The sequence below is a fragment of the Terrapene carolina genome, unplaced genomic scaffold (genome assembly GCF_002925995.2).
Source record: "Terrapene carolina triunguis isolate 2854851 unplaced genomic scaffold, T_m_triunguis-2.0 Scaffold139, whole genome shotgun sequence".
NCBI lineage: Eukaryota > Metazoa > Chordata > Testudines > Emydidae > Terrapene > Terrapene triunguis.
In genome coordinates this window covers 209,741-232,765 of record NW_020664490.1, presented here as the reverse complement: position 1 = coordinate 232,765, position 23,025 = coordinate 209,741, and the positions used below count along the sequence as shown (strand labels likewise).

At 44.6% G+C, this 23,025-nt stretch overlaps 1 protein-coding gene across 1 annotated transcript in view; it reads left to right on the top strand.

Moving 5' to 3' along the window:
• Positions 1-23,025, top strand: part of LOC113406796 (calcium uptake protein 2, mitochondrial-like) — a 254,715-nt gene that overhangs the window by 201,609 nt on the left and 30,081 nt on the right. Inside the window, exons 5-6 of the mRNA XM_026653524.1 lie at positions 2,359-2,406; positions 13,106-13,188. Coding sequence (XP_026509309.1) covers positions 2,359-2,406; positions 13,106-13,188 — 131 coding nt within the window. The remainder of the gene's footprint in view (positions 1-2,358; positions 2,407-13,105; positions 13,189-23,025) is intronic.

Here is a 23,025-nt window from a genome sequence, read left to right as displayed (position 1 = left end):
AATTGCTGTTTGTGCTCAAATTGCAAGCTTTTCCATGGGCAAAATTGTGGGTTCAGATATAAAAATTTGGGGTTTGAGTCCTCATTGCATCACTCCCCTTTATAGCAGCATAACTCCATCCGTTTAGTTTCTGTAGAGTTACACCAACTTGAAACTGCAGTAACGCAATGGTGACTCAAACCCTTGGCTTTTGAAAATTCAGCCAATTAAGGATAAACTCGCATGCCACAGAGGTCCATGAGCAATTGCTAATTAACTAATTCTCCCTATTAGCGCTCTGACATTAAGCAGACAAAAAATGTCTCATTGTGCACCTTTGTTCATAATCCTGCTCTAGGATAGAAATCGGTAATCCTATACCATAGAAAAAATCACCTGATACCATTCCAAATTTGCATACTCTAAACTCAACACCTGAGTAAAGTTTGAGACCAGTGTAAAATACTCTTTTGGAATCTTAAATGCTTTACTGAAGTTTGAAGAGAATACTAATGTTGTTAGGTCACCAGTGGGTTTTTTGATTAACTACATGTGTGCTTTGGACGTGCCTTGCTATGTAGTTTACAGTTTGGCATATAAAATCTGAATTACCCGTGTTTTTTTGTTGATACAATATGTGTATTTATTACTAATGTGTGAAGTCTCATAATTGCCGTTGCACAGATTTTCAACTGGATAAAATTTACTAATAAAATATTGGTTAGGTTTTGACTGTGGGTGCTTTGTTTTATGGTGACATCACACACAAGCTAGATTTTGGAGACTGTTTCACACACGATCAACTTCAGATCGTTTCTGCGGGGCTCCAACACTATAAAATGTAGGGACATCACTTTTTGCTTCTGTGTTTGTACAGCGCCTAGCACAATGGGGTCCTGGTCCACGACCAGGGCTCCTAGGCACCACCACCGTACAAATAATAAATACAAATAATTTATGCCTTTTATGTTAAAGAACTAATACAACATTGTACATTCAAGTTTTAAACACAATTTTTGAAATATAAATAATACTTAGTATCTAAATAGTGTTTGTATGGTCATAGCACCATACAGATATAACTTTACTAATCCTCACAACGCAGCTGTTAGGTAGATGGCTAAGAATCATTTATCCCTATTTTTACAGGTGGGGAAACTGAGAGAAAAGGAGAAATGACTTGGCCAAATCTACACAGTGTGTCAGGGCAGACTTAGGATTAGAACTCACTCTCCTGAGTCCCGGCCCTGCGCTCATTTCTCCAGACAGTGCTGCTTTCAGTCAATGAATATTTCTAAATTCTGGAGTTGGTATAAAATGACAAACTTAAAATATTAAATTATTTCAAAGCAAATAAAAATGTTATTGGCTCAGCATAGTGATTAATCAAGTTTATTGTTTATCACTGAGGCTTAAGAGGATTCCTTATCTATCAATTAGCTAAATATAAATTGTAAAAATTATGTTTATCTTTTAATAGAGTGTAGTTTAAACATGCCTGTTTAAACAGCTTCTACGTTATACAGTGTTTACTTCACAAGTTAAAAGTATTTTTTAAAGCTGTTCATAAGAAGCCCTTTAAATGTTTTTCTTAAAACATTATCATAGGGCAGATGCGTAGGATTCTGTTGTTTAACCACCAGCTTTATATATTCTCTGTCTTTAGCTTGTATGCTGCTATTTGACACTGTCACATCTTTGTTCAGGCTTTTCATTTAAATCGGTGTTTCAAAGGAAAACTCTGGAATTTTCCTTCAAAAGGCGGGGAAAAACACTTTCACCTTGTAGAAAGGACATGTTGCTATTAAAAAAAAAAAACCTCTTTTTGGCACAGGGCCCAGCAGTACTATCAGTGCAATCTAGCAGCTTGGCAGCTTTGCTTGTTGCCATATTCCCCTTGAGAATTAAAGGAAAGCTATTCTCCGCCTTTTCAAAGCTGCCAAAGGATGAAATACTTTGATCCTTCAGAATAACAGTAGAGTAGTTCTCCTCCCAGGTACTAAATGTGACAAAGCACATTTAATTTATTCGTCTTTCATATAAACACTGAAATTTTTCAGTGAAAATCCAAACATTTAGTTCAGGTCTTTTATTAATACCAAATAAACCTAACTCTCTCAATTAGACTTCCACATGACAGAGATGCTCGAGAAACAAGTTCACCTCCAGAGCACTGAAAATAGAATCAACATTTTTGTTTAACAAATAATGACAAAAGAAAATATTTATTTCTAATAAGTTGTATTATTTAATATACAATTAATATGAAACTGAATGTTTTAAATATACAAAGTTTGATTGTAAAAGTCTACAAATATTTCAGATCAATATGCTGATTTTAAAATTCACCATTTCATTTTTGGTACTATTTTATTTCAGGACTGATCTCATATACAGAGTACCTCTTTTTGCTGACAATCCTCACAAGTAAGTATTTTGTGTTATATATTATAATGCAAGAATATTTAATTGCTACTAGCTTTTACTGGACCAACTTCTGTTGGTGAAAGAGACAAGCTTTCAAGATACTATCCCCAGACCTGAAGAAGAGCTCTGGGTATCTTGAAAGCTTGTCTCTTTCACCAACAGAAGTTGGTCCAGTAAAAGATATTACTTCATCCACCATCTCATACTAAGGTGTATAAAGGACACTAGATAGACAGCAGTAGTTGGAACCCATCATGTTCCTTCATACCATGCCCTCAAACAATTGCTGACATCACTCCATTTTTTAATCCATTTTCTTCTAATTCCTTCCCTCCTCTCTGTTCCATTTCTCTTCCTTGTTTTTTTTTTTCTCTCTCATACATATTTTGCTGACTCTTCTGCTTGCCCTGTTGTCTGCTGATTACTTCAGTAGCCCTCCTCTCCATTTCCAGCCGCCACTTACCAAAGATGTGGAAACTATTCATTGTGCTACACAAGGCTGGGCTGAAAAGAACAGGGAAAAGATGTTTGGGCTGGCAGGTAGTTCTTTGAGCCTGCAGTCCTGGACATGAAAAGTGCTATTGCAGCCACCTTCATTAGGGGCTACAGTGGGAACAGGGAGTGAGGGCAGGTGGCTTTCAAGAGAGCCATTTGCTGCTTTAACTGCAAATATAATGGCATTCTTTGCTGGGTTTGTTGGGGTGACCTTGGGTCTTTTAGCTTTCCTCACAGACACTGATCCTGGCCTGTGCTCCATACATGCCACCCCTCTGTACCACTCTGGTGATCTGTCCCTCAAGCTGGGAAATATTAAAAGTCAGGGAGAGCTTTCGAAGACAAAATGGATATAATGGGCATTATGAAGTGAGGCCTTTGGCTAGCAGTGATACATTCCAATTATATAACCATATAGGCCCAGTTTTGTTAGCCAGTATACTCTTTCTCAAACCATTAGACTCACAAAAGCAGGAGAAAACCAAAATTCTTAGCTCTCTTGATGTCAGTGGATGATGGACATACATCCTCATGGACCTCTCTGCAGCATTCAGCACTCTCAACCATGAGATACTCCTGTCTTACCTAAGAGAGGTGATTGCACTAAAATGATTTTGAGCCCTTCCTTGAAGGATGCATCCAGAGAACCGTGATGGAAAATGACATCTTTCCCACCAGCCCGCTCACTTTGTAGAGGGCCTCAAGCATTGATTCTCTCTCCAGTTCTATTTACCATCTACATACAGCCACTAGGTGAACTGGAAAGATAACATGGACTTGAGTGCCAGCAGTATGCAGGTGACACACAGCGCTACCTATCTTTCACCACATGTAACCATACCAGTACAACCAAGATGGCCCTGAGCTTGATCAGGTCATGGATGAAACTGAACTCAGGCAAGACAGAGGTTATGATGGTGGGCAGAGGAAAGCACCTCCTGGCTGGACTATAGCAATGCAATATACATGGCATGAAGCAATCATCCTTCAGGAAACTCTAACTAATACAGATCACAACATTGTGCATGGTATCAGTATAAACTAATGCATCATACAAATATACTGCCCCCCCCCTCAAGTAGTGACCCTCCAGTGCCACAACTAATGGCCCAATAATTTTGAATGTGAGCAATACTAAATGCACAATAGTTATTCAAAAGTGTTTCCAAACAGATGGTAATTGCCTAGAAGGATTCTGGCTGAGTAATGTCCTACATAAAGCAGGGGGGAGGAGTAAGGTCACCTCTTACATATGAAAACAGTCATTTTCAAGATAGGCTACCTTGATCACTACTGGTATTTAAGAGAAGGAAAACATTCTTCCATGCAAATAGAAATACCAGCCAGGGGTTTACTGAATCCAGAAGTGGCAGACAGGATCTAGCTCCACAGGAAAAATGTGAAACTAATTTATTTGTTGCAAAACAAATCAGGCAGTGGATAGTCATAAGCACATTAAAAAAGAGAACCCCATAGCAGCATCAATATTCTTATATAGTATGTTTTAATTAAAATCAGATGGCAGAAGATTCAGTTTCTTTAAATTCAGTTGTTAGGCTGAGAATTAAAACCAATGTTGATGCATTGGATCAAATAAGAAGGAAATGAAGCAGCTTCAAAGCAAGCAATTCTTCACATTTTCAGACAATCAAATGACATTATTTCCAGGGTATATCATATAGGAATGGATTGAACTGCAAAAACAAAGGAACCTATTTATACAGGATGAATCCAATGTTAATTTTGCTTCTGAAGTTACACAAAAGGTTATCATGTACGTCATTCTGAAAGCAAATGTCAACAAGGGTTAGTGCGTCCATCTGTATCTAATATCTATCCCATATCAATCAGTTCTTGATATTTCATAATTATGTAGCCTATGTGTCTATGACTCTTTAATTATTACTAGATACAATCAGATTATTCAAAGAAGCTCTATGAGGCTTTATTTACTTTTTTAATGAGATTTTCCCAACCCCACACAGTTATTCTCTAGATCTGCTATCCTCTTGTATTACCCCTCTATCGGCTAAGATATTCCCAGTTTCTGTGCACCTGGACAGATATGAAATCCATTATCTGGGTAACAATGGCCTGTGTTGAAAATATTTCTTCATGATAAATGGAGGCCTTATTTTACCTATTGCAGTACTCACTTCCCACTCAGACATGCCTCATGTCACCACAATTATCTTTTGTTCAGTGCCAAGGCTTAGTTAATGGTATACTCCTGGTTAGTCTCTGCTATGGGTTGTGAACAGCTAAAAGCCAGCATTTCTTTCCTGGTGAGTGACTCCAGGAGCTGAGCATGCCATCTCTATCAAAAACTTTATTCCAATTAGCCCATTATAATAATTAGAGATAATTAATGCTGTTTTGCTGTGCAGGACCAAATGGAACCTACACTTGCGGCTAATATGCAGGTCTGATGCTCAGATTTTACAGTTTTGCCTGACAGTGTAATTAAATACAAATATATTTGAGATCTTCTTTGAACCACATTTACATTATAAAATGCATACCATTGGCATTACGTCATATCAGATAAGTGTGTCTTCTTGGGGACTGTATGAGCAGTTCTAGCCTGTATATTTTACAACAGGCTACTTTCTTATCTGTAAATTACAACACAGATTACATGAATCATTTTACAATAAATCGTTACACTTTTATTCTCTAAAGTTTTTATGGGATATGCTCTTATTATTATTGAACCAGAGAACTCTCTGGTGAAAGGTTTCAAATGAAACATTTCCATAGAGAGGATACCAGTTTCCGTAGAGTTCGGATTAGCACACTGTAATGATATTTGTCAAATGTTAATGCATCACAAGGTTGGTCAATTGGAGATGCTAATTGGCTGGTGAAGGGGTAAATAATGTCTAATATATAAAGACAACATTTTGTATAATATTTTTGCCAGATTCACTGGAAAGCAAAAAGAGGCATTTTCTTAATGTTTTCATTCTGCAAAAACGTAAGCTTTGTGCACGTTAGAAAAATCAAGGTCCACACTTTTGTCAGCCAAGGCTGAAAAAATATAACTCCAAACTAAAAACTTCTCTGAAGGGGCTTCACATTCCCAAGGGAGATTGAACATTGTATTGAACATTGTATTCCTGGAGACCTTTGTGACCCTGGTAAACTATAGGAGATGTCCCATAGCTTTCTTCTAATTGATGGTTTGCCTGCATAGAGCTACAAACTCCCAGTTCTTCTTCGAGTGATTGCTCCTGTGTATTCCACAGTAGGTGTGCGTGCTCGCCACGTGCACTGGTGCCAGAAGTTTTTCCCTTAGCAGTACCCGTACTGGGGGAGCACCGTGGCGACCCCTGGAGTGGCGCCTGTATATCGCGCTATAAAGGGAGCCACGGGCTCCCCCCGCCCTCAGTTCCTTCTTGCCGCCAGTGAAGGTAGTCGGAACTTTGCGCTCCAGCTCCGCTGCAGCCTTTCTTCCCTAGTGGTACTGTTCGTTGGATCGTTCTCAGTGTTAGCTTGGGCTCGGGGCATGCCCCGCGCCCCAGGCTTCAAGTTGTGCGACTCCTGTCGCCGCTCTATGCCCAGGAGCGACCCTCACACTGAGTGTCTTCGCTGCCTGGGTGAGACTCATATTAGCGACCGCTGCAAAATCTGTAGGTCGTTCAAACCAAGAACCAAAAAAGAGAGGGACTTCAGACTTCGAACTCTCCTAATGGAGTCGGCGTTAACACCGACGCCGGTGCGCAGATCAGACTCGGCACCGGCCGCCGCGTTGTCGGTACGTAGCGAGGCGCCTTTGACCACTCGGCGCCGCTCTCCCTCCAGGAAGCAAGGGAAGGGCCCGGCCTCGCAGCGAAGCCGCGATAAGGACAAGGGGGAGGCTGGTCCCGTGCTGGGCAGCCTCGGTCCCCCCTGGGCTAAAGACCTCCGATTCGCGTGGAGCGGAGCAGCCCGGTGCTGTCGACCCAGATATCCCCGGTACGGATACCGTCGATGCCGGAGGCGGTGCAGGCTGCAAAGGACATTGTCTTTGCCCGTGCCGAGCTCACAACCGAGTATGGGCCCCAGGTCTCGAGGCAAGCCCCGTTAGGTGCCCGTCAGACCTGTTTGGCGAGCCGCAGCTCCCGCTCCGGGGATCACTCCCCGCACCGCTTGACGCACAGCGACCGCTCATCGGGGGACTCCCGGCCATCGTCAACACTGGCAGGACCATCTGACCCGTCGTCGAGACGGGAATCACGGGCCCCCTCTACGCCACCCGCCAGCGAGCGCAGGCACCGAGAGAAGCGCCGGGAACGCTCCCCGGTCAGGCGTGGGTACCGGAGCCGATCTCGACGCGACAGACATCATCGTTGGCGCTCCAGCTCCCGCTCAACCAGACACCGGGCCAGAGACTCCCCCCGGGGTACCTCGGCATCACGGCACCGGGCTTCGTTCTGCCGTCGCGGGTACCGAAGCAGCTCGTCGAGGGGGTACCGTTCCTCGTCATCAAGGTCCATATCGCGAGGGAGACGACGCCACAGGCACCGTTCCCATCGCTCCCGAGGCACCAAACGCTCTTCGGTCACCTCGGCCTCGGCACCCTTCTTCCCGTCCTCGGGCCGCGCTGCCCCGCCGGGACAGGTTGTGCCATCAGATACCCAACAGGGTCAATGGCACGGTTACCCCGTGGCAAGGACAGTGGTGCCAGAGAGCACTGTGGCAGCAGGTACCGGCCCACCCGGGGACCTGTTCCGTCGCCGTAGTGTCCCAAGCTCCATCAGCCTCGTCCGGCCGCCCACGGGATAAGTCGACAGGCCAGGACTCGGCGGACCCGAGACCGGACTCCGACCTGGGTCTTGACGCCCCGGCACCAATCGCGGTGCCCGACTCCGCGCGTGCCACGTCTCCGGCACCAGACGACGCCATTGTGGCGCCTCCGCCTTTGGTCCCACAGGAGGACTTTAAGGTGCACCAGGACTTGCTGAAGCGGGTGGCATCCAACCTTCAGCTACAGGCCGAGGAGATCGAGGGACCATCTGATTCCCTCTTCAACGTTCTATCTCCCTCGGCACCGGGCCACGTGGCCCTGCCGTTACACCAAGATGTTGCCAATATCACCAGTTCCCTGTGGCAAGCTCCCGCCTCCTTGGCCCCTATCTCCAAGAAGGCTGAAAGGAAGTATTTTGTGCCGGCGAAGGGTCACAAATACCTTTACTCCCACCCGGCACCTAACTCGCTTGTAGTTGAGTCGGTGAACCACAGAGAGCGCCAAGGCCAACCCGCACCCACCCCTAAGAACAAAGATGCCAAGAGACTCGATTCCTTTGGCAGAAAGATTTATTTGTCAGCTGGTTTTCAGCTGAGAATAGCCAACCACCAGGCCTTACTCAGCAGGTATGACTTTAACCTGTGGGAGTCTTTGCCTAAGTTCGAGCCCCTTCTCCCGCACCGGGATAGGAAGGACTTCAAGGCTCTGGTGGAAGAGGGGTCAGCGGCTGCTAAAGCGGCCCTACAGGCTGCCTCGGATGCGGCTGACACGGCGGCTCACTCCATGGCGTCTGCAATCTCCATGCGCCAGGCATCGTGGCTCCTGTTGTCGGGTCTGTCGATGGAGGCCCAATCCCTGATGCAGGACCTCCCGTTCGATGGCAAGGCGCTCTTTGCGGACCAAATGGATGTCAGGCTGCATGGGATGAAAGACTCCTGCACCACCCTGCAGACCCTGGGCCTCTACGTCCCTCCGGCAAAGGATAAGGCCAAATCACTCCCGGCGGCTCAACCCGCTAGGGGCAGATATGAGCCCCCGTACAGAAAGCCTCGAGACCAGAAATGCCGGTCACAGAGGCAGTCCCGCTGTACCCAGCAGCCTGGTCCCTCTAAGGGCAAGAGGCAGGGAAAGAGGCGGTTTTGACTATTTACAGGGGGGCACCGGGCCTGTTGCCAGGGAGACTCCTCGACCAATAAAGTTTGTGTTCTGCAATAGATAGTCTGCCTTCCTCAGGGCATGGTCCCACATAACATCGGACCAGTGGGTCCTCAGCACTATTGCCGAGGGATACGTTTTGCAGTTCACTTCCCCCCCGCCAAGCCCCCCGCCCCCCAGTGTGGCCCTGGGAGATCCCGAGCAGGTCCGCATCCTGGGTCAGGAGGCGGATCGGCTTCTCAGTCTCGGTGTGGTGGAACGCGTTCCAGCACAGTTCCAGGGCAAGGGGTTTTACTCCCGATACTTCCTGATCCCCAAGGCAAAAGGGGGTCTCAGACTCATCCTGGACCTGCGTGACCTGGTTCCTGAACAGGTTCCTAACCCGTTCCAAGTTCCGCATGGTGTCCCTAACTTCTATTATCCCCACCCTAGACCTGGGAGACTGGTACGCGGCCCTGGACCTCCAGGGCACTTACTTCCATGTCCACATTTTCGAGGGTCACAGATGCTTCCTCAGATTCGTGGTGGGGACGGAGCACTACCAGTTTACAGTCCTCCCCTTTGGCCTATCCACAGCCCCCAAGGTTTTCACGAAATGTATGGCAGTGGTGGCAGTGTACCTCAGGAAAAAGGGGGTGCAAATCTTCCCCTACCTGGCCGACTGGCTCCTCAAGGGCGATTCTCGTCCACAGGTGGAGTCCCACGTGCAGCTACTCCTGGCCACGTGCAAAAACCTAGGTCTAGTCGTGAATGAGGCAAAATCTACTCTAGTGCCCGTCCAGCGCATAGAGTTCATTGGAGCTCTCCTGGACTCTTCCAAGGCCACGGCCTCTCTTCCCCTGGACAGGTTCGAGACCCTAAGGGACCTCATTGTCTCGGTCTCCTCATTCCCGGTGACCACAGCCAGGTCGTGCCTTCGGCTCCTGGGGCACATGGCGGCTTGCACATACGTAGTCCGCCATGCCAGACTCCGGATGAGGCCCCTCCAACTCTGGCTAGCCTCCCAATTCTCCCAGGCCTGGGACAGCCTGGACAAGGTCCTCACAATCCCGTCCCCGGTATTGGCTTCCCTTCAATTATGGTCCTTCCTGAGCAATATGCTGCAAGGGGTTCCCTTCAGGGAGGCCAACCCATCCATAGATCTGACGTCCGATGCTTCGGACCTGAGCTGGGGAGCTCACGTGGGAGACGTACAGACCCAGGGTACATGGTCGACCCCGGACTTGTCCCTGCACATAAATGTCAAGGAACTCAGGGCGATACGTCTGACGTGCGTAGCCTTTCTCACGCACCTCCGTGGCAGGGTGGTCAGAGTCCTCATGGACAACACCGCCGCCATGTACTATATCAACAAGCAAGGTGGGACTTGTTCCCTAGCCCTCTGCCAGGCCTTGTGGGAGTTCTGTATAGCCCACGATATCTCCCTGAGAGCGGTTCACCTCCCGGGCATCCGCAATACTCAAGCAGATCGCCCCAGCAGGGTCTTCTCCCCCCAGTACGAGTGGTCGCTCCACTTGGAGGTCACCCACCGAATTTTCCTAGAGTGGGGAGCTCCCCAGATCGACCTGTTTGCAACCCGCCAGAACCGGCATTGCCCACAATTCTGTTCCAGAGGAGGGGTGGGGAAGGGCGCGATCTCCGACGCGTTCCTCCTGAGCTGGTCAGGCCAGCTCCTCTATGCCTTCCCCTCGTTTCCCCTCATTGCCAAGGTCCTTCAGAAGGTGAAAGTGGACAAGGCGAGGGTCATTCTCATAGCCCCGGCATGGCCCCGCCAGCACTGGTACGGGCCCCTCCTACGCCTCTTAGCGGCCCCCCCAAGGGTGCTACCGCTCCGCCCGGACCTCCTCTCCCAAGACGGGGGACGCCTCCTCCATCCCAATCTGGCCGCGCTCCACCTGACAGCGTGGCTACTCCGTGGCTAAACGAGGAGGAGAACACGTGTTCGGAGCAGATAAGGCGAGTCCTCCTGGAAAGCAGGAAGCCATCCATGCGTCAGACATATGTGGCGAAGTGGTCCAGGTTTGCCAGGTGGGTGTGCGAGTGGGGAGTTTCCCCCTCCGCTGCACCTCTCCAGTTTGTCCTACACTACCTTTTATCCCTTAGGACTCACGGTCTGGCACCAGCCTCAGTCAGGGTGCACCTCTCAGCCATATCGGCTTTTCACCCGCCGGTGCAAAGACACTCGGTCTTCTCCCACCCTATGAGCTCCCGCTTCCTGAAGGGCCTCGACCATTCGTTGCCGGACGCTAGGCCCCTTGTGCCACAATGGGACCTCAACCTGGTCTTGTCACGTCTCACAGCCCCCCCCTTCGAACCACTGGCCACGTGTTCCTGGTCGCACCTCTCGTGGAAGGTGGCCTTCCTCGTGGCGATCACGTCTGCCCGACGTGTCTTGGAGCTCAGGGCCTTAACCTCAGAACCCCCCTATACGGTTTTCCATAGGGATAAGGTCCAGCTTCGCCCACACACGGCGTTCCTCCCGAAGGTGGTTTCCACCTTTCACATGGAGCAGAGCATCTTTCTCCCCGTGCTCGGCCCTAAGCCCCACTCCTCTAGCGAGGAACACCGCCTCCACATGCTTGATGTGCGTAGGGCATTGGCCTTTTACCTGGATAGAACTAAGCCGTTCCGGAGATCCTCTCAACTCTTTATTGCCTCAGCCGAGCGGGCGAGAGGGCAACCTATCTCTACCCAGCGCCTCTCCCGCTGGATTACCTCATGCATACGCACGTGTTATGACCTGGCAGGGATTCCCCCGCCTCCTGTCATTAAGGCTCACTCTACGAGGGCTCAGGCCTCATCAGCTGTCTACGCCGCCCATGTCCCCATTCAGGACATCTGTAGGGCGGCCACGTGGGCTTCAGTTCACACGTTTACTTCGCATTACGCGATCGTCGCCCAGTGTAGGGACGACGCTGGGTTCGGCAAGGCGGTACTTCATCCCGAACCATTGTGAACTCCTACCCACCTCCAACAGATACTGCTTGGAATCACCTACTGTGGAATACACAGGAGCAATCACTCGAAGAAGAAAAGACAGTTAACTGTTCCGTAACTGGCATTCTTCGAGATGTGTTGCTCCTGTCTATTCCACACCCCACCCTCCTTCCCCTCTGTCGGAGTTGTCCGGCAAGAAGGAACCGAGGGTGGGGGGAGCCCATGGCTCCCCTTATAGCACGATATACAGGCACCACTCCGGGGGTCGCCGCAGTGCTCCCCCAGTACGGGTACTGCTAAGGGAAAAACTTCCGGCACCGGTGCACGTGGCGAGCACGCACACCTACTGTGGAATAGACAGGAGGAACACATCTCGAAGAACGCCAGTTACGGAACAGGTAACTGTCCTATATCAGTGGGGTCACTTGCTACTGCAATGGACTTCAAACATGTTTCAGTGTCAAATTACTCCTGGGCAGGCTAGTAAAGAGGACAACCCACTAGTGAGTCAGGTAGCCTCAAATGGACAAAAGAAGTAGTTCAGAGAGTTTTGCATTTTCTTACTGCCTACTAGACCTGATGAAATTGTCCTGATAGATAAGGGGCAGCAATTTGGTGAAAGAAATGCAGTGCACGTTTTTGCAAACTATTTGCATCATTTCATTAAAAAATAGGTATTGGAGAATAAAATACACAATGTGCTGAAAGAGGAAAAATTGGAGCTCAAATGTATAGAGAGATTCTATTAAGAAAAAAAAATACTTGGGCGGCTCGGGACCCTGTGGCTAGTTCCCATGCTCCTAGCTGAGAGGACTGGGTTTGATTTACAAACTGGATTTGATTTACAAACCCAATTTCTTGCTTCTCAGGGCAGTAGAGTCTCAAGATAATTGTATACAGCATGCTTAGTTTCTGAGAGGAAGAAGTACCTGAGACCACTCTACAGTGATTCTTCTAACCAATTTGGGAATATTGATTGGCTTTGGAGATTTCTTCCAGCTCTTCTTAGCATGAAAGTAGGTACAGGACATAGAGCTAGAACTTAAGATGGTCAGTGGCAATGGAGAAAATGGGGAAACAGGCTGAGGATCATAGGAAGAGAATCTAGGGCATTAAGATGGACTGAATTTTCAGAATAGGTGAGAACAGATCAAGATATTCTGCTATATGTAGGTACTATTAGCATTTCATTACCCATATCCCTATCTTTTGAAATGGATATAAAACAGTGTTTTCTAACATTCACATAATAGTTGTGTATGGATAATATGATTTGGGAATTCAAAGCATCTATTCAACTATGGAAAACTGAAACTGCAGGTGATAATTCTGCATTCATTATTTATAAGCAAATGTATATGTATTTTTAACACTTCATTGCAGAACCACAAACTGGATTTCATATTGCTTTTAAAATGTTGGATGCAGATGGCAATGAACAAGTTGAAAAAAAGGAGTTCTTTAAGGTATGTAAATACATATTCATTTTTGAAGTCTACAAATTTTCTATAAATTATATCCACCAAATGAACAGTACATTAAAAATCTTCATGTAGTCTTTTGCATCTAATCTGTGATCACATCTTACAATACAGAGAGCTATATTTGCTAATACACTTTATTTATATGAAAGGGATATATAAAAAAGCATCACCACAGGGTTTAAAAGTAGTTATATCATGTTTGAAGTTAACTTTTATAAGCCCTACCTTTCATCCATATCTGCAGATCTCTGTATAGTAGTAGTAGTTGCCCCAAGTTTGACCTACCTTAATGTATCAGCTGGAGAAAGTCTTCCAATTTCTAAATATTGACTTTAAAAAAGTCACTCTCTGATTTGTTTTAAATTGGATTGTGCTGTTCCACAATAGTAAACAAATATTGTTCCCAAAGTGATATATAATGTAGGTGGGGAAAAGAAACTACATTTTTATTTGAAACACAAATGGGGGAAAGTGTTCCACAAATTGAAAAAGAAAACTGTGAAAGACACTTATTTTAAAGCTTTTACGAGAGTATCATTAATTTTGTAGAGTATAAAAAACTATAGTAAGTATTCAGTTGGGTCCTTACAGGAAAATATATCTTAAATATTCAAGTCAAAAATAGGAAATGAAAATAACAGAAACCTGGACACTTTTTATGCACTCTCATTGTGATCTCCTATTACATGACTGTAGATAAGATTTTAAAAGAAGCAGAAATTACTGCTGTCCTCCTTTATGAATTAGTCTCCAATATTACCCTAACGATAAACAGTACTGCGATCAAAGTCAGAAATACAGTAAAATCCACTTAATCTGAATCTTAATAATTGGCACACCCGCTTGATTGGGAAAATTGCCAAGGATTCAGTGGAATATATTTCAATGACTTTAAACATTGGGATAATGGCACACCAATTGCTATCATAAATTTCTCACTGTGCTGCCCTTTGTTCATTTCATGCTGTTTCCCAGCTCAATTATGATTGTTAAATGAGTGTCTTGCCTTAATATTGTTTTAGAAAATATTTTAATGCTTTGGAGTACCTTTTTAAAGCAATTCCTGAAACTAAACAACGTTTCCCAGTGCAGTGTGTTCCCATGAACCTCTAATAATTGAGACAATTGCTTAATTTTGGTACATTTGTTTCTCTCTGTTTGTGCCAATTAGGAGGATTCTACTGAACTATTCAGATATAAATTGCACAAACAAATCATAGAATCATAGGACTGGAAGGGACCTCGTGAGGTCATCTAGTCCAGTCCCCTGCACTCATGACAGGACTAAGTATTATCTAGACCATTCCTGACAGGTGTTTGTCTAACCTGCTCCAGTGGCCAAGTTCTATTCAGTACCATTTGCAAAGTATAGGCCCAATCCTGCAAGGTGCTTGAGTGCTCTCAATTCTCTGCAGGTCTTGTGTGCAAGCTGTTCCAGGTGTGAAAAAATTATTCTAGCAAACTGTTCACATCATTATTCTGCTGATGGAAAAATAAAGCCAAATTACAAAACATCCATTTTCTTTTTGCATTTGTCATTCTTACCCACTGGTTCTGATAATCATCCAACAGGACTGTATCAGAGCAATTAAAATACATACTGATCAGTGAAATGTGTCTATTCCAGCTACTGTTTTTTTAAGCTGAACAATACAGAACATTGATAACATACAGATATGGATAAGTCCATTAAAGAAGATGAAAGTCTGTGCTTTTTTTGGGGGGGGGGGGTCTGGCTGCCTGCAGTGCCAGTGCATTAAAAGGTCACTTTACCACTACTTTTTTTTACTGTGTACTGCTGCAGGAAAGCAAGCAAGAAAATTCCTGGTTAAGTATATTGCAAGTCTCTCTTCATGTTGTATGTGTTAAATCACATATCTGATTTCCATGTTTCAATCAGTTCTGATTGAATTATCCAATATTAACAACTGAAAGTTATCAAAATAGGCAGCGATACAAATCAGTACAAAAATTAGAATCTTGGAGAGGCAATCATATTAAGTGAATGTCATTGTAGTAAGAAAAATTAAGTTACTTTGCATGTCATTAGGTTTCATTAGGGCTGTCAAGCGATTTAAAAAATTAAACGTGATTAATCGCACAATTAAAAAAAATAATCGCACTGTTAAACAATAATAGAATACCATTTATTTAAATATTTTTTATGTTTTCTACATTTTCAAATATACTGATTTCAGTTACAGCACAGAATACAAAATGTACAGTGCTCACTTTATGTTTATTTTTGATTGCAAATATTTGTGCTGCAAAAAAACAAAAGAAATAGTATTTTTCAGTTCACCTAATACAAGTACTGTAATGCAACCTTTTTATCATGAAAGTTGAACTTACTAATGTAGAATTATGTACAAAAAATAACTGCATTCAAAAATAAAACAATGTAAAACTTTAGAGCCTACAAGTCTAATCAGTCCTACTTCCTCTTCAGCCAATTGCTCAGCCGAACAAGTTTGTTTACATTTACAGGAGATAATACTGCCCGCTTGTTGTTTACAATGTCACCTGAAAGTGAGAACAGACGTTCGCATGGCAATGTTGTAGCCGGCATTGCAAGATATTTACGTGCCAAATCCGCTAAAGATTTGTATGTCCCTTCATCTTCAACCATCATTCCAGAGGACATGCATCCATGCTGATGACGCGTTCTGCTCGATATCGATCCAAAGCAGTGCAGACCAACGCATGTTCACTTCCATCATCTGAGTCAGATGCCACCAGCAGAAGGTTGATTTTCTGTTTTGATGGTTTGGGTGCTGTAGTTTCTGCATCAGAGTGTTGCTCTTTTAAGACTAAAAGCATGCTGCACACCTCATCCCTCTCAGATTTTGGAAGGCACTTCAGATTCTTAAACCTTGGGTTGAGTGCTGTAGCTATCTTTAGAAATCTCACATCGGTACCTTCTTTGTGTTCTGTCAAATCTGCAGTGAAAGTGTTCTTAAAACGAACAACGTGCTGGGACTGCTATAACATCCGAGACTGCTATAACATGAAAAACATGGCAGAATGCAGGTAAAACAGAGCAGGAAACATACTATTCTCCCCCAAGGAGTTCAGTCAAAAATTAATTAACGCATTATTTTTTTAACTAGCGTCATCAGCATGGAAGCATCTCCTCTGGAATGGTGGCCGAAGCATGAAGGGGCATACAAATGTTTAGCATATCTGGCACGTAAATACCTTGCAATGCTGGCTACAAAAGTGCCATACGAATGCCTGTTCTCACTTTCAGGTGATGTAAATAAAAAACCGGCAGCATTATCTCCCGTAAGTGTAAACAAACTTGTTTGGCTGAGCAATTGGCTGAACAAGAAGTAGGACTGAGTGGACATGTAAGCGCTAAAGTTTTACATTGTTTTGTTTTTGAGTGCAGTTATATAACAAAAAAATCTACATTTGTAAGTTGCACTTTCACAATGAAGATTGCACTATGGTACTTGTATGAGGTGAATTGAAAAATACTATTTATTTTGTTTATCATTTTTGAAAATTGCAAATTGCAATTTGAAGATTGCAAATATTTGTAATAAAAAATAATAATATAAAGTGTACACTTGGTATTCTGTGTTGCAATAGAAATCAATATATTTGAAAAAGTAGAAAAACATCCAAAAATATTTAATAAATTTCAATTGGTATTCTATTATTTAACAGTGTGATTAAAACTGCAATTAATCGCGATTAATTTTTTTAATCGTGATTAATTTTTTTTAGTTAATCGCGTGAGTTACCTGCAATTAATTGACAGCCCTACTTTTGATATTGTATTAAGGAATTAAAATGGAAGTTGTAAGAGCACAGAAAATGTATTCTAAACCCATGAAAGTCATTAAATTCAAAATTGTCCTTAAGGATCCTCAGAGGATTGCTTCATCAGGCAAATAGTTATGGAAATTGGATGTTTGTTTTTTGTCCCCTCTCCCCGCAGAATGGTCTTGTTTTGGGGGGAGGGTGGAACAAACCCCATGTGGGTACAGAGCAGGAAGAGGAAAACAATCTCTGCAGTCACAGAGGGAATCTTCTTATGTGGTTAGATATCAAACATTTATAAGAGGTGAATATTTTAAAGTGTTCATTTCTGGGCAGCACTAGTTTGGTAGACTGAAAACTAAGAATTTATCATCAGGCCTTTAGACTTTGCATATCAGCTGTAAATGCACTGATGAAAGAATATCCTGGTCCTCAAACTTTTAGAATGTTAAAAATGAAAACTGTTACATAAACACAATTAGTCTGCCTGAATCAAGTGTCTATATAGCTAACAAATTAACAAACTAAATGTCTGTATAGCTAACAAAAATCTACTCACCCCTGTTGTGTCACGATTAGTTTCCAAAGAAAATAAGTCACAACTATTTTTGAGTTTCTTTTGCCTGTGTTTCACAACTTTGCCTCCTCCTGAGTTTCTTTTATTCCAGTCTCCTCTCAGTCTCGTAATGTGTTTATTATCTACAGAGTCTCACTGATTGACCCAGCAAGTGTTGTTTTGATACTACTGTCGCTTTTCTTTTCCAATTATATAATGACCAAAAGGCTTCTACGTGTCATGGAAAACAGATTTTCTTTGTTGGAACATTACTTTCAATCTGTTTCCCAGTAATGTAAATCAGATTTGAGGCAGTCTCTCTGGTAGCACGATCAAAGGAGGAGAGTGTGTGCACTGTCTCCCTGACTGATTGAGTCACAGTTACTCCTGGTTCTGAATTTGCTGGGAAAGGTCTGCTCTATCACCTGGTAAATGGGCCGATATCCCTTATAGAATCATAGAAGGTTAGGGTTGGAAGGTCATTTAGTCCAACCCCCTGCTGAAAGCAGGACCAACCCCAACAAAATCATCCCAGCCAGGGCTTTGTCAAGCCAGCTCTTAAAGACCTCTAAGGATGGAGATTCCACCACCTCCCTAGGTAACCCATTCCAGTGCTTCACCACCCTCCTAGTGAAATAGTTTTTCCTAATATCCAACCTAGACCTGCCCCACTGCAACTTGAGACCATTGCTCCTTGTTCTGTCATCTGCCACCACTGAGAACAGCCTAGCTGCATCCTCTTTGGATCCCCCCTCACTCTTCTCTTCTGCAGACTAAATAAGCCCAGTTCCCTCAGCCTCTCCTTGTAAGTCATGTGCCCCAGCCCACTAATCATTTTCGTTGCCCTCTGCTGGACTCTCTCCAATTTGTCCACATCCTTTCTGTAGTGGGGGGCCCAAAACTGGATGCAGTACTCCAGATTTGGCCTCTCTCGTGCCGAATAGAGAGGAATAATCACTTCCCTCGATCTGCTGGCAAAGCTCCTACTAATGCAGCCCAATATGTCGTTAGCCTTCTTGGCAACAAGGGCACACTGTTGACTCATATCCAGCTTCTCGTCCACTGTAATCCCCAGGTCCTTTTCTGCAGAACTGCTGCTAGCCAGTCGGTCCCCAGCCTGTAGCAGTGCATGGGATTCTTCCATCCGAAGTTCAGGACTCTGCACTTGTCCTTGTTGAACCTCATCAGATTTCTTTTGGTCTAATCCTCCAATTTCTCTAGGTCACTTGGGACCCTACCCTACCCTCCAGCGTATCTACCTCTCCCCCTAGCTTAGTGTCATTTGCGAATTTGCTGAGGGTGCAATCCATCCCATCATCCAGATCATTAATGAAGATGTTGAACAAAACTGTCCCTAGGACCGACCCCGGGGGCACTCCGCTGGGGCTGCCAATTAGACATTGAGCCAGCTTTCTATCCACCTTATAGTCCATTCATCCAATCCATACTTCTTTAACTTGCTGGCAAGAATACTGTGGGAGACTCTATCAAAAGCTTTGCTAAAGTCAAGGTATATTATGTCCACCGCTTTTCCCATATCCACAGAGCCAGTTATCTCATCATAGAAGGCAATCAGGTTGGTCAGGCATGACTTGCCCTTGGTGGATCCATGTTGACTGTTCCTGACCACCTTCCTCTCCTCCAGTTGCTTCAAAATGGATTCCTTGAGGACCTGCTCCATGATTTTTCCAGTGGCTGAGGTGAGGCTGAGGTTTGTAGTTCCCCAGATTCTCCTCCTTCCCTTTTTTTAAAATGGGCACTATATTTGCCTTTTTCCAATCATCCGGGACCTCCCCTGATCGCCATGAGTTTTCAAAGATAATGGCCAGTGGCTCTGCAATCACATCAGCCAAGTCCATCAGCACCCTCAGACGCATTGCATCTGGCCCCATGGACTTGTGCATGTCCAGTTTTTCTATATAGTCCTTAACTTGTTCTTTCACCACTGAGAGCTGCTCACCTCCTCCCCATACTGTGTTGCCCAGTGCAGCAGTCTGGGAGCTGACCTTGTCTGTGAAGACCAAGGCAAAAAAAGCATTGAGTACATTAGCTTTTTCCACATCATCTGTCACTAGGTTGTCTCCCCCATTCAGTAAGGGTCGCACACTTTCCCTGACCACCCTCTTGTTGCTAACATACCTGTAGAAACCCTTCTTGTTACCCTTCAAATCCCTTGCTAGCTGCAACTCCAATTGTGTTTTGGCCTTCCTGATTACACCCCTGCATGCTGGAGCAATATTTTTATACTCCTCCCTAGTCATCTGCCCAGGTATCCACCTCTTGTAAGCTTCCTTCTTGTGTTTAAGCTCACAAAGATTTCTCTTTTAAGCCAAGCTTGTCGCCTGCCATACTTGCTGTTCTTTCTGCACATTGGGATGGTTTGTTCCTGCGCCCTCAATAAAGCTTCTTTAAAATACAGCCAGCTCTCCTGGACTCCTTTCCCCATCATATTAGCCTCCCAGGGAATCCTGCCCATCAGTTCCCTGAGGGAGTCAAAGTCTGCTTTTCTGAAGTCCAGGGTCCATATTCTGCAGCTCTCCTTTCTTCCTTTTGTCAGGATCCTGAACTTGACCATGAACTTTCATGGTCACTGCTGGCCAGGTTGCCACCCACTTCTACTTCCCCTACCAATTCTTCCCTGTTTGTGAGCAGCAGGTCAAGAGGTGCACGGCCCCTAGTTGGTTCCCCCAGCACTTGCACCAGGAAGTTGTCCCCAACACTCTCCAAAAACTTCCTGGATTGTCTGTGCACTGCTATATTGCTCTCCCCGCAGATGTCTGGTGAAGCCCATGAGCAATGTCTAGGCCCACTAATCCTCAAATATGGGGTGGTCCAGTCCGTGTTCAGAACAAATGACATAAATTATCTCACAAGTTACAACCTTCATTTTGTGGGGAAGGTCAGTAAGGCTACGTCTTCACTACCCGCCTGAATCGGCGGGTAGAAATCGATCTCTCGGGGATCGAATTATTGCGTCTCGTCGGGACGCGACAATCGATCCCCGAATCGACGCTTGTACTCCACTAGCGCAGGTAGTAGTAAGCGCCGTCGACGGGGGAGCCGCGGAGGTCGATTTGCCGCCGTCCTCACAGCGGGGTAAGTCGGCTCGGATACGTCGAATTCAGCTACGCTATTCGCGTAGCTGAATTTGCGTATCTTAAATCGACACCTCCCCTCCCCCCCCCAGTGAAGACGTAGCCTTTCTAATCTTGCCCCTGCATTCCTGTGGTGTTTGCCTATATTCATCCTTTGTAATCTGTCCTAGTTTCCATTTTTTATATGACTCCTTTTTATTTTTTAGATCATGCAATCAAGTGATCAAGTGATCTCTCTCCTGCTGTCCATCACCACCCTCTGACAAACAGAGGCTAGGGACACCATTCCTTACCCATCCTGGCTAATAGCCATTAATGGACTTAACCGCCATGAATTTATCCAGTTCTCTTTTAAACCCTGTTATAGTCCTAGCCTTCACAACCTCCTCAGGCAAGGAGTTCCACAAGTTGACAGTGCGCTGTGTGAAGAAGAACTTCCTTTTATTTGTTTTAAACCTGCTGCCCATTAATTTCATTTGGTGGCCCCTCGTTCTTATATTATGGGAACAAGTAAATAACTTTTCCTTATTCACTTTCTCCACACCACTCATGATTTTATATACCTCTATCATATCCCCCCCTTAGTCTCCTCTTTTCCAAGCTGAAAAGTCCTAGCCTCTTTAATTTCTCCTCATATGGGACCCATTCCAAACCCCTAATCATTTTAGTTGCCCTTCTCTGAACCTTTTCTAATGCCAGTATATCTTTTTTGAGATGAGGAGACCACATCTGTACGCAGTATTCAAGCTGTGGACGTACCATGGATTTATATAAGGGTAATAAGATATTCTCCATCTTATTTTCTATCCCCTTTTTAATGATTCCTAACATCCTGTTTGGTTTTTTGACCGCCGCTGCACACTGCATGGACGTCTTCAGAGAACTATTCACGATGACTCCAAGATCTTTTTCCTGATTAGTTGTAGCTAAATTAGCGCCATCATATTGTATGTATAGTTGGGGTTATTTTTTCCAATGTGCATTACTTTACATTTATCCACATTAAATTTCATTTGCCATTTTGTTGCCCAATCACTTAGTTTTGTGAGATCTTTTTGAAGTTCTTCACAGTCGGCTTTGGTCTTAACTATCTTGAGCAGTTTAATATCATCTGCAAACTTTGCCACCTCACTGTTTACCCCTTTCTCCAGATCATTTATGAATAAGTTGAATAGGATTGGTCCTAGGGCTGACCTTTGGGGAACACCACTAGTTACCCCTCTCCATTCTGAAAATTTACCATTTATTCCTACCCTTTGTTCCCTGTCTTTTAACCAGTTCTCAGGCCATGAAAAGATCTTCCCTCTTATTCCATGACAACTTAATTTGCGTAAGAACCTTTGGTGAGGGACCTTGTCAAAGGCTTTCTGGAAATCTAAGTACACTATGTCCACTGCATCCCCCTTGTCCACATGTTTGTTGACCCCTTCAAAGAACTCTAATAGATTAGTAAGACATGATTTCCCTTTACAGAAACCATGTTGACTTTTGCCCAACAATTTATGTTCTTCTATGTATCTTACAATTTTATTCTTTACAATTGTTTCAACTAATTTGCCCGGTACTGATGTTAGATGTAACAAACGTCAGTGTTTGTTCAATTGCTTGCTTTGTCATACACCATTTCTCATCCATTGTCGTCTTCTAGTTGTATATTCAGATTGTAAATTCCTCATGGCAGAGACCTTGTCTCCTTAATTGTCTGTAAAGTGCCTATCATGCTTTGGGTGCTGTATAATTAATTATAATATGTATAACAATATCAGGAGTGTAACCAGGCACATGTTGTGCCATGCAAATCATTCAGGAAACTGGAGAGGGCAACAAAAGGGGGTCACCGCTCCACAGGGCTCTGGCACCAGCCATGTTACAGTAACAGCTCAAAGGCCTGTCTTCCTTAAGGCCAGGCAAAGCATAAATGCCAATGCACATTCTCGCCCCATTCAGTCAATCCCATGTTTATTCATAGATTCATAGATTCTAGGACTGGAAGGGACCTCGAGAGGTCATCGAGTCCAGTCCCCTGCCTGCATGGCAGGACCAAATACTGTCTAGACCATCCCTTATAGACATTTATTTAACCTACTCTTAAATATCTCCAGAGATGGAGATTCCACAACCTCCCCAGGCAATTTATTCCAGTGTTTAACCACCCTGACAGTTAGGAACTTTTTCCTAATGTCCAACCTAGACCTCCCTTGCTGCAGTTTAAGCCCATTGCTTCTTGTTCTATCCATAGAGGCTAAGGTGAACAAGTTTTCTCCCTCCTCCTTATGACACCCTTTTAGATACCTGAAAACTGCTATCATGTCCCCTCTGTCTTCTCTTTTCCAAACTAAACAAACCCAATTCCTTCAGCCTTCCTTCATAGGTCATGTTCTCAAGACCTTTAATCATTCT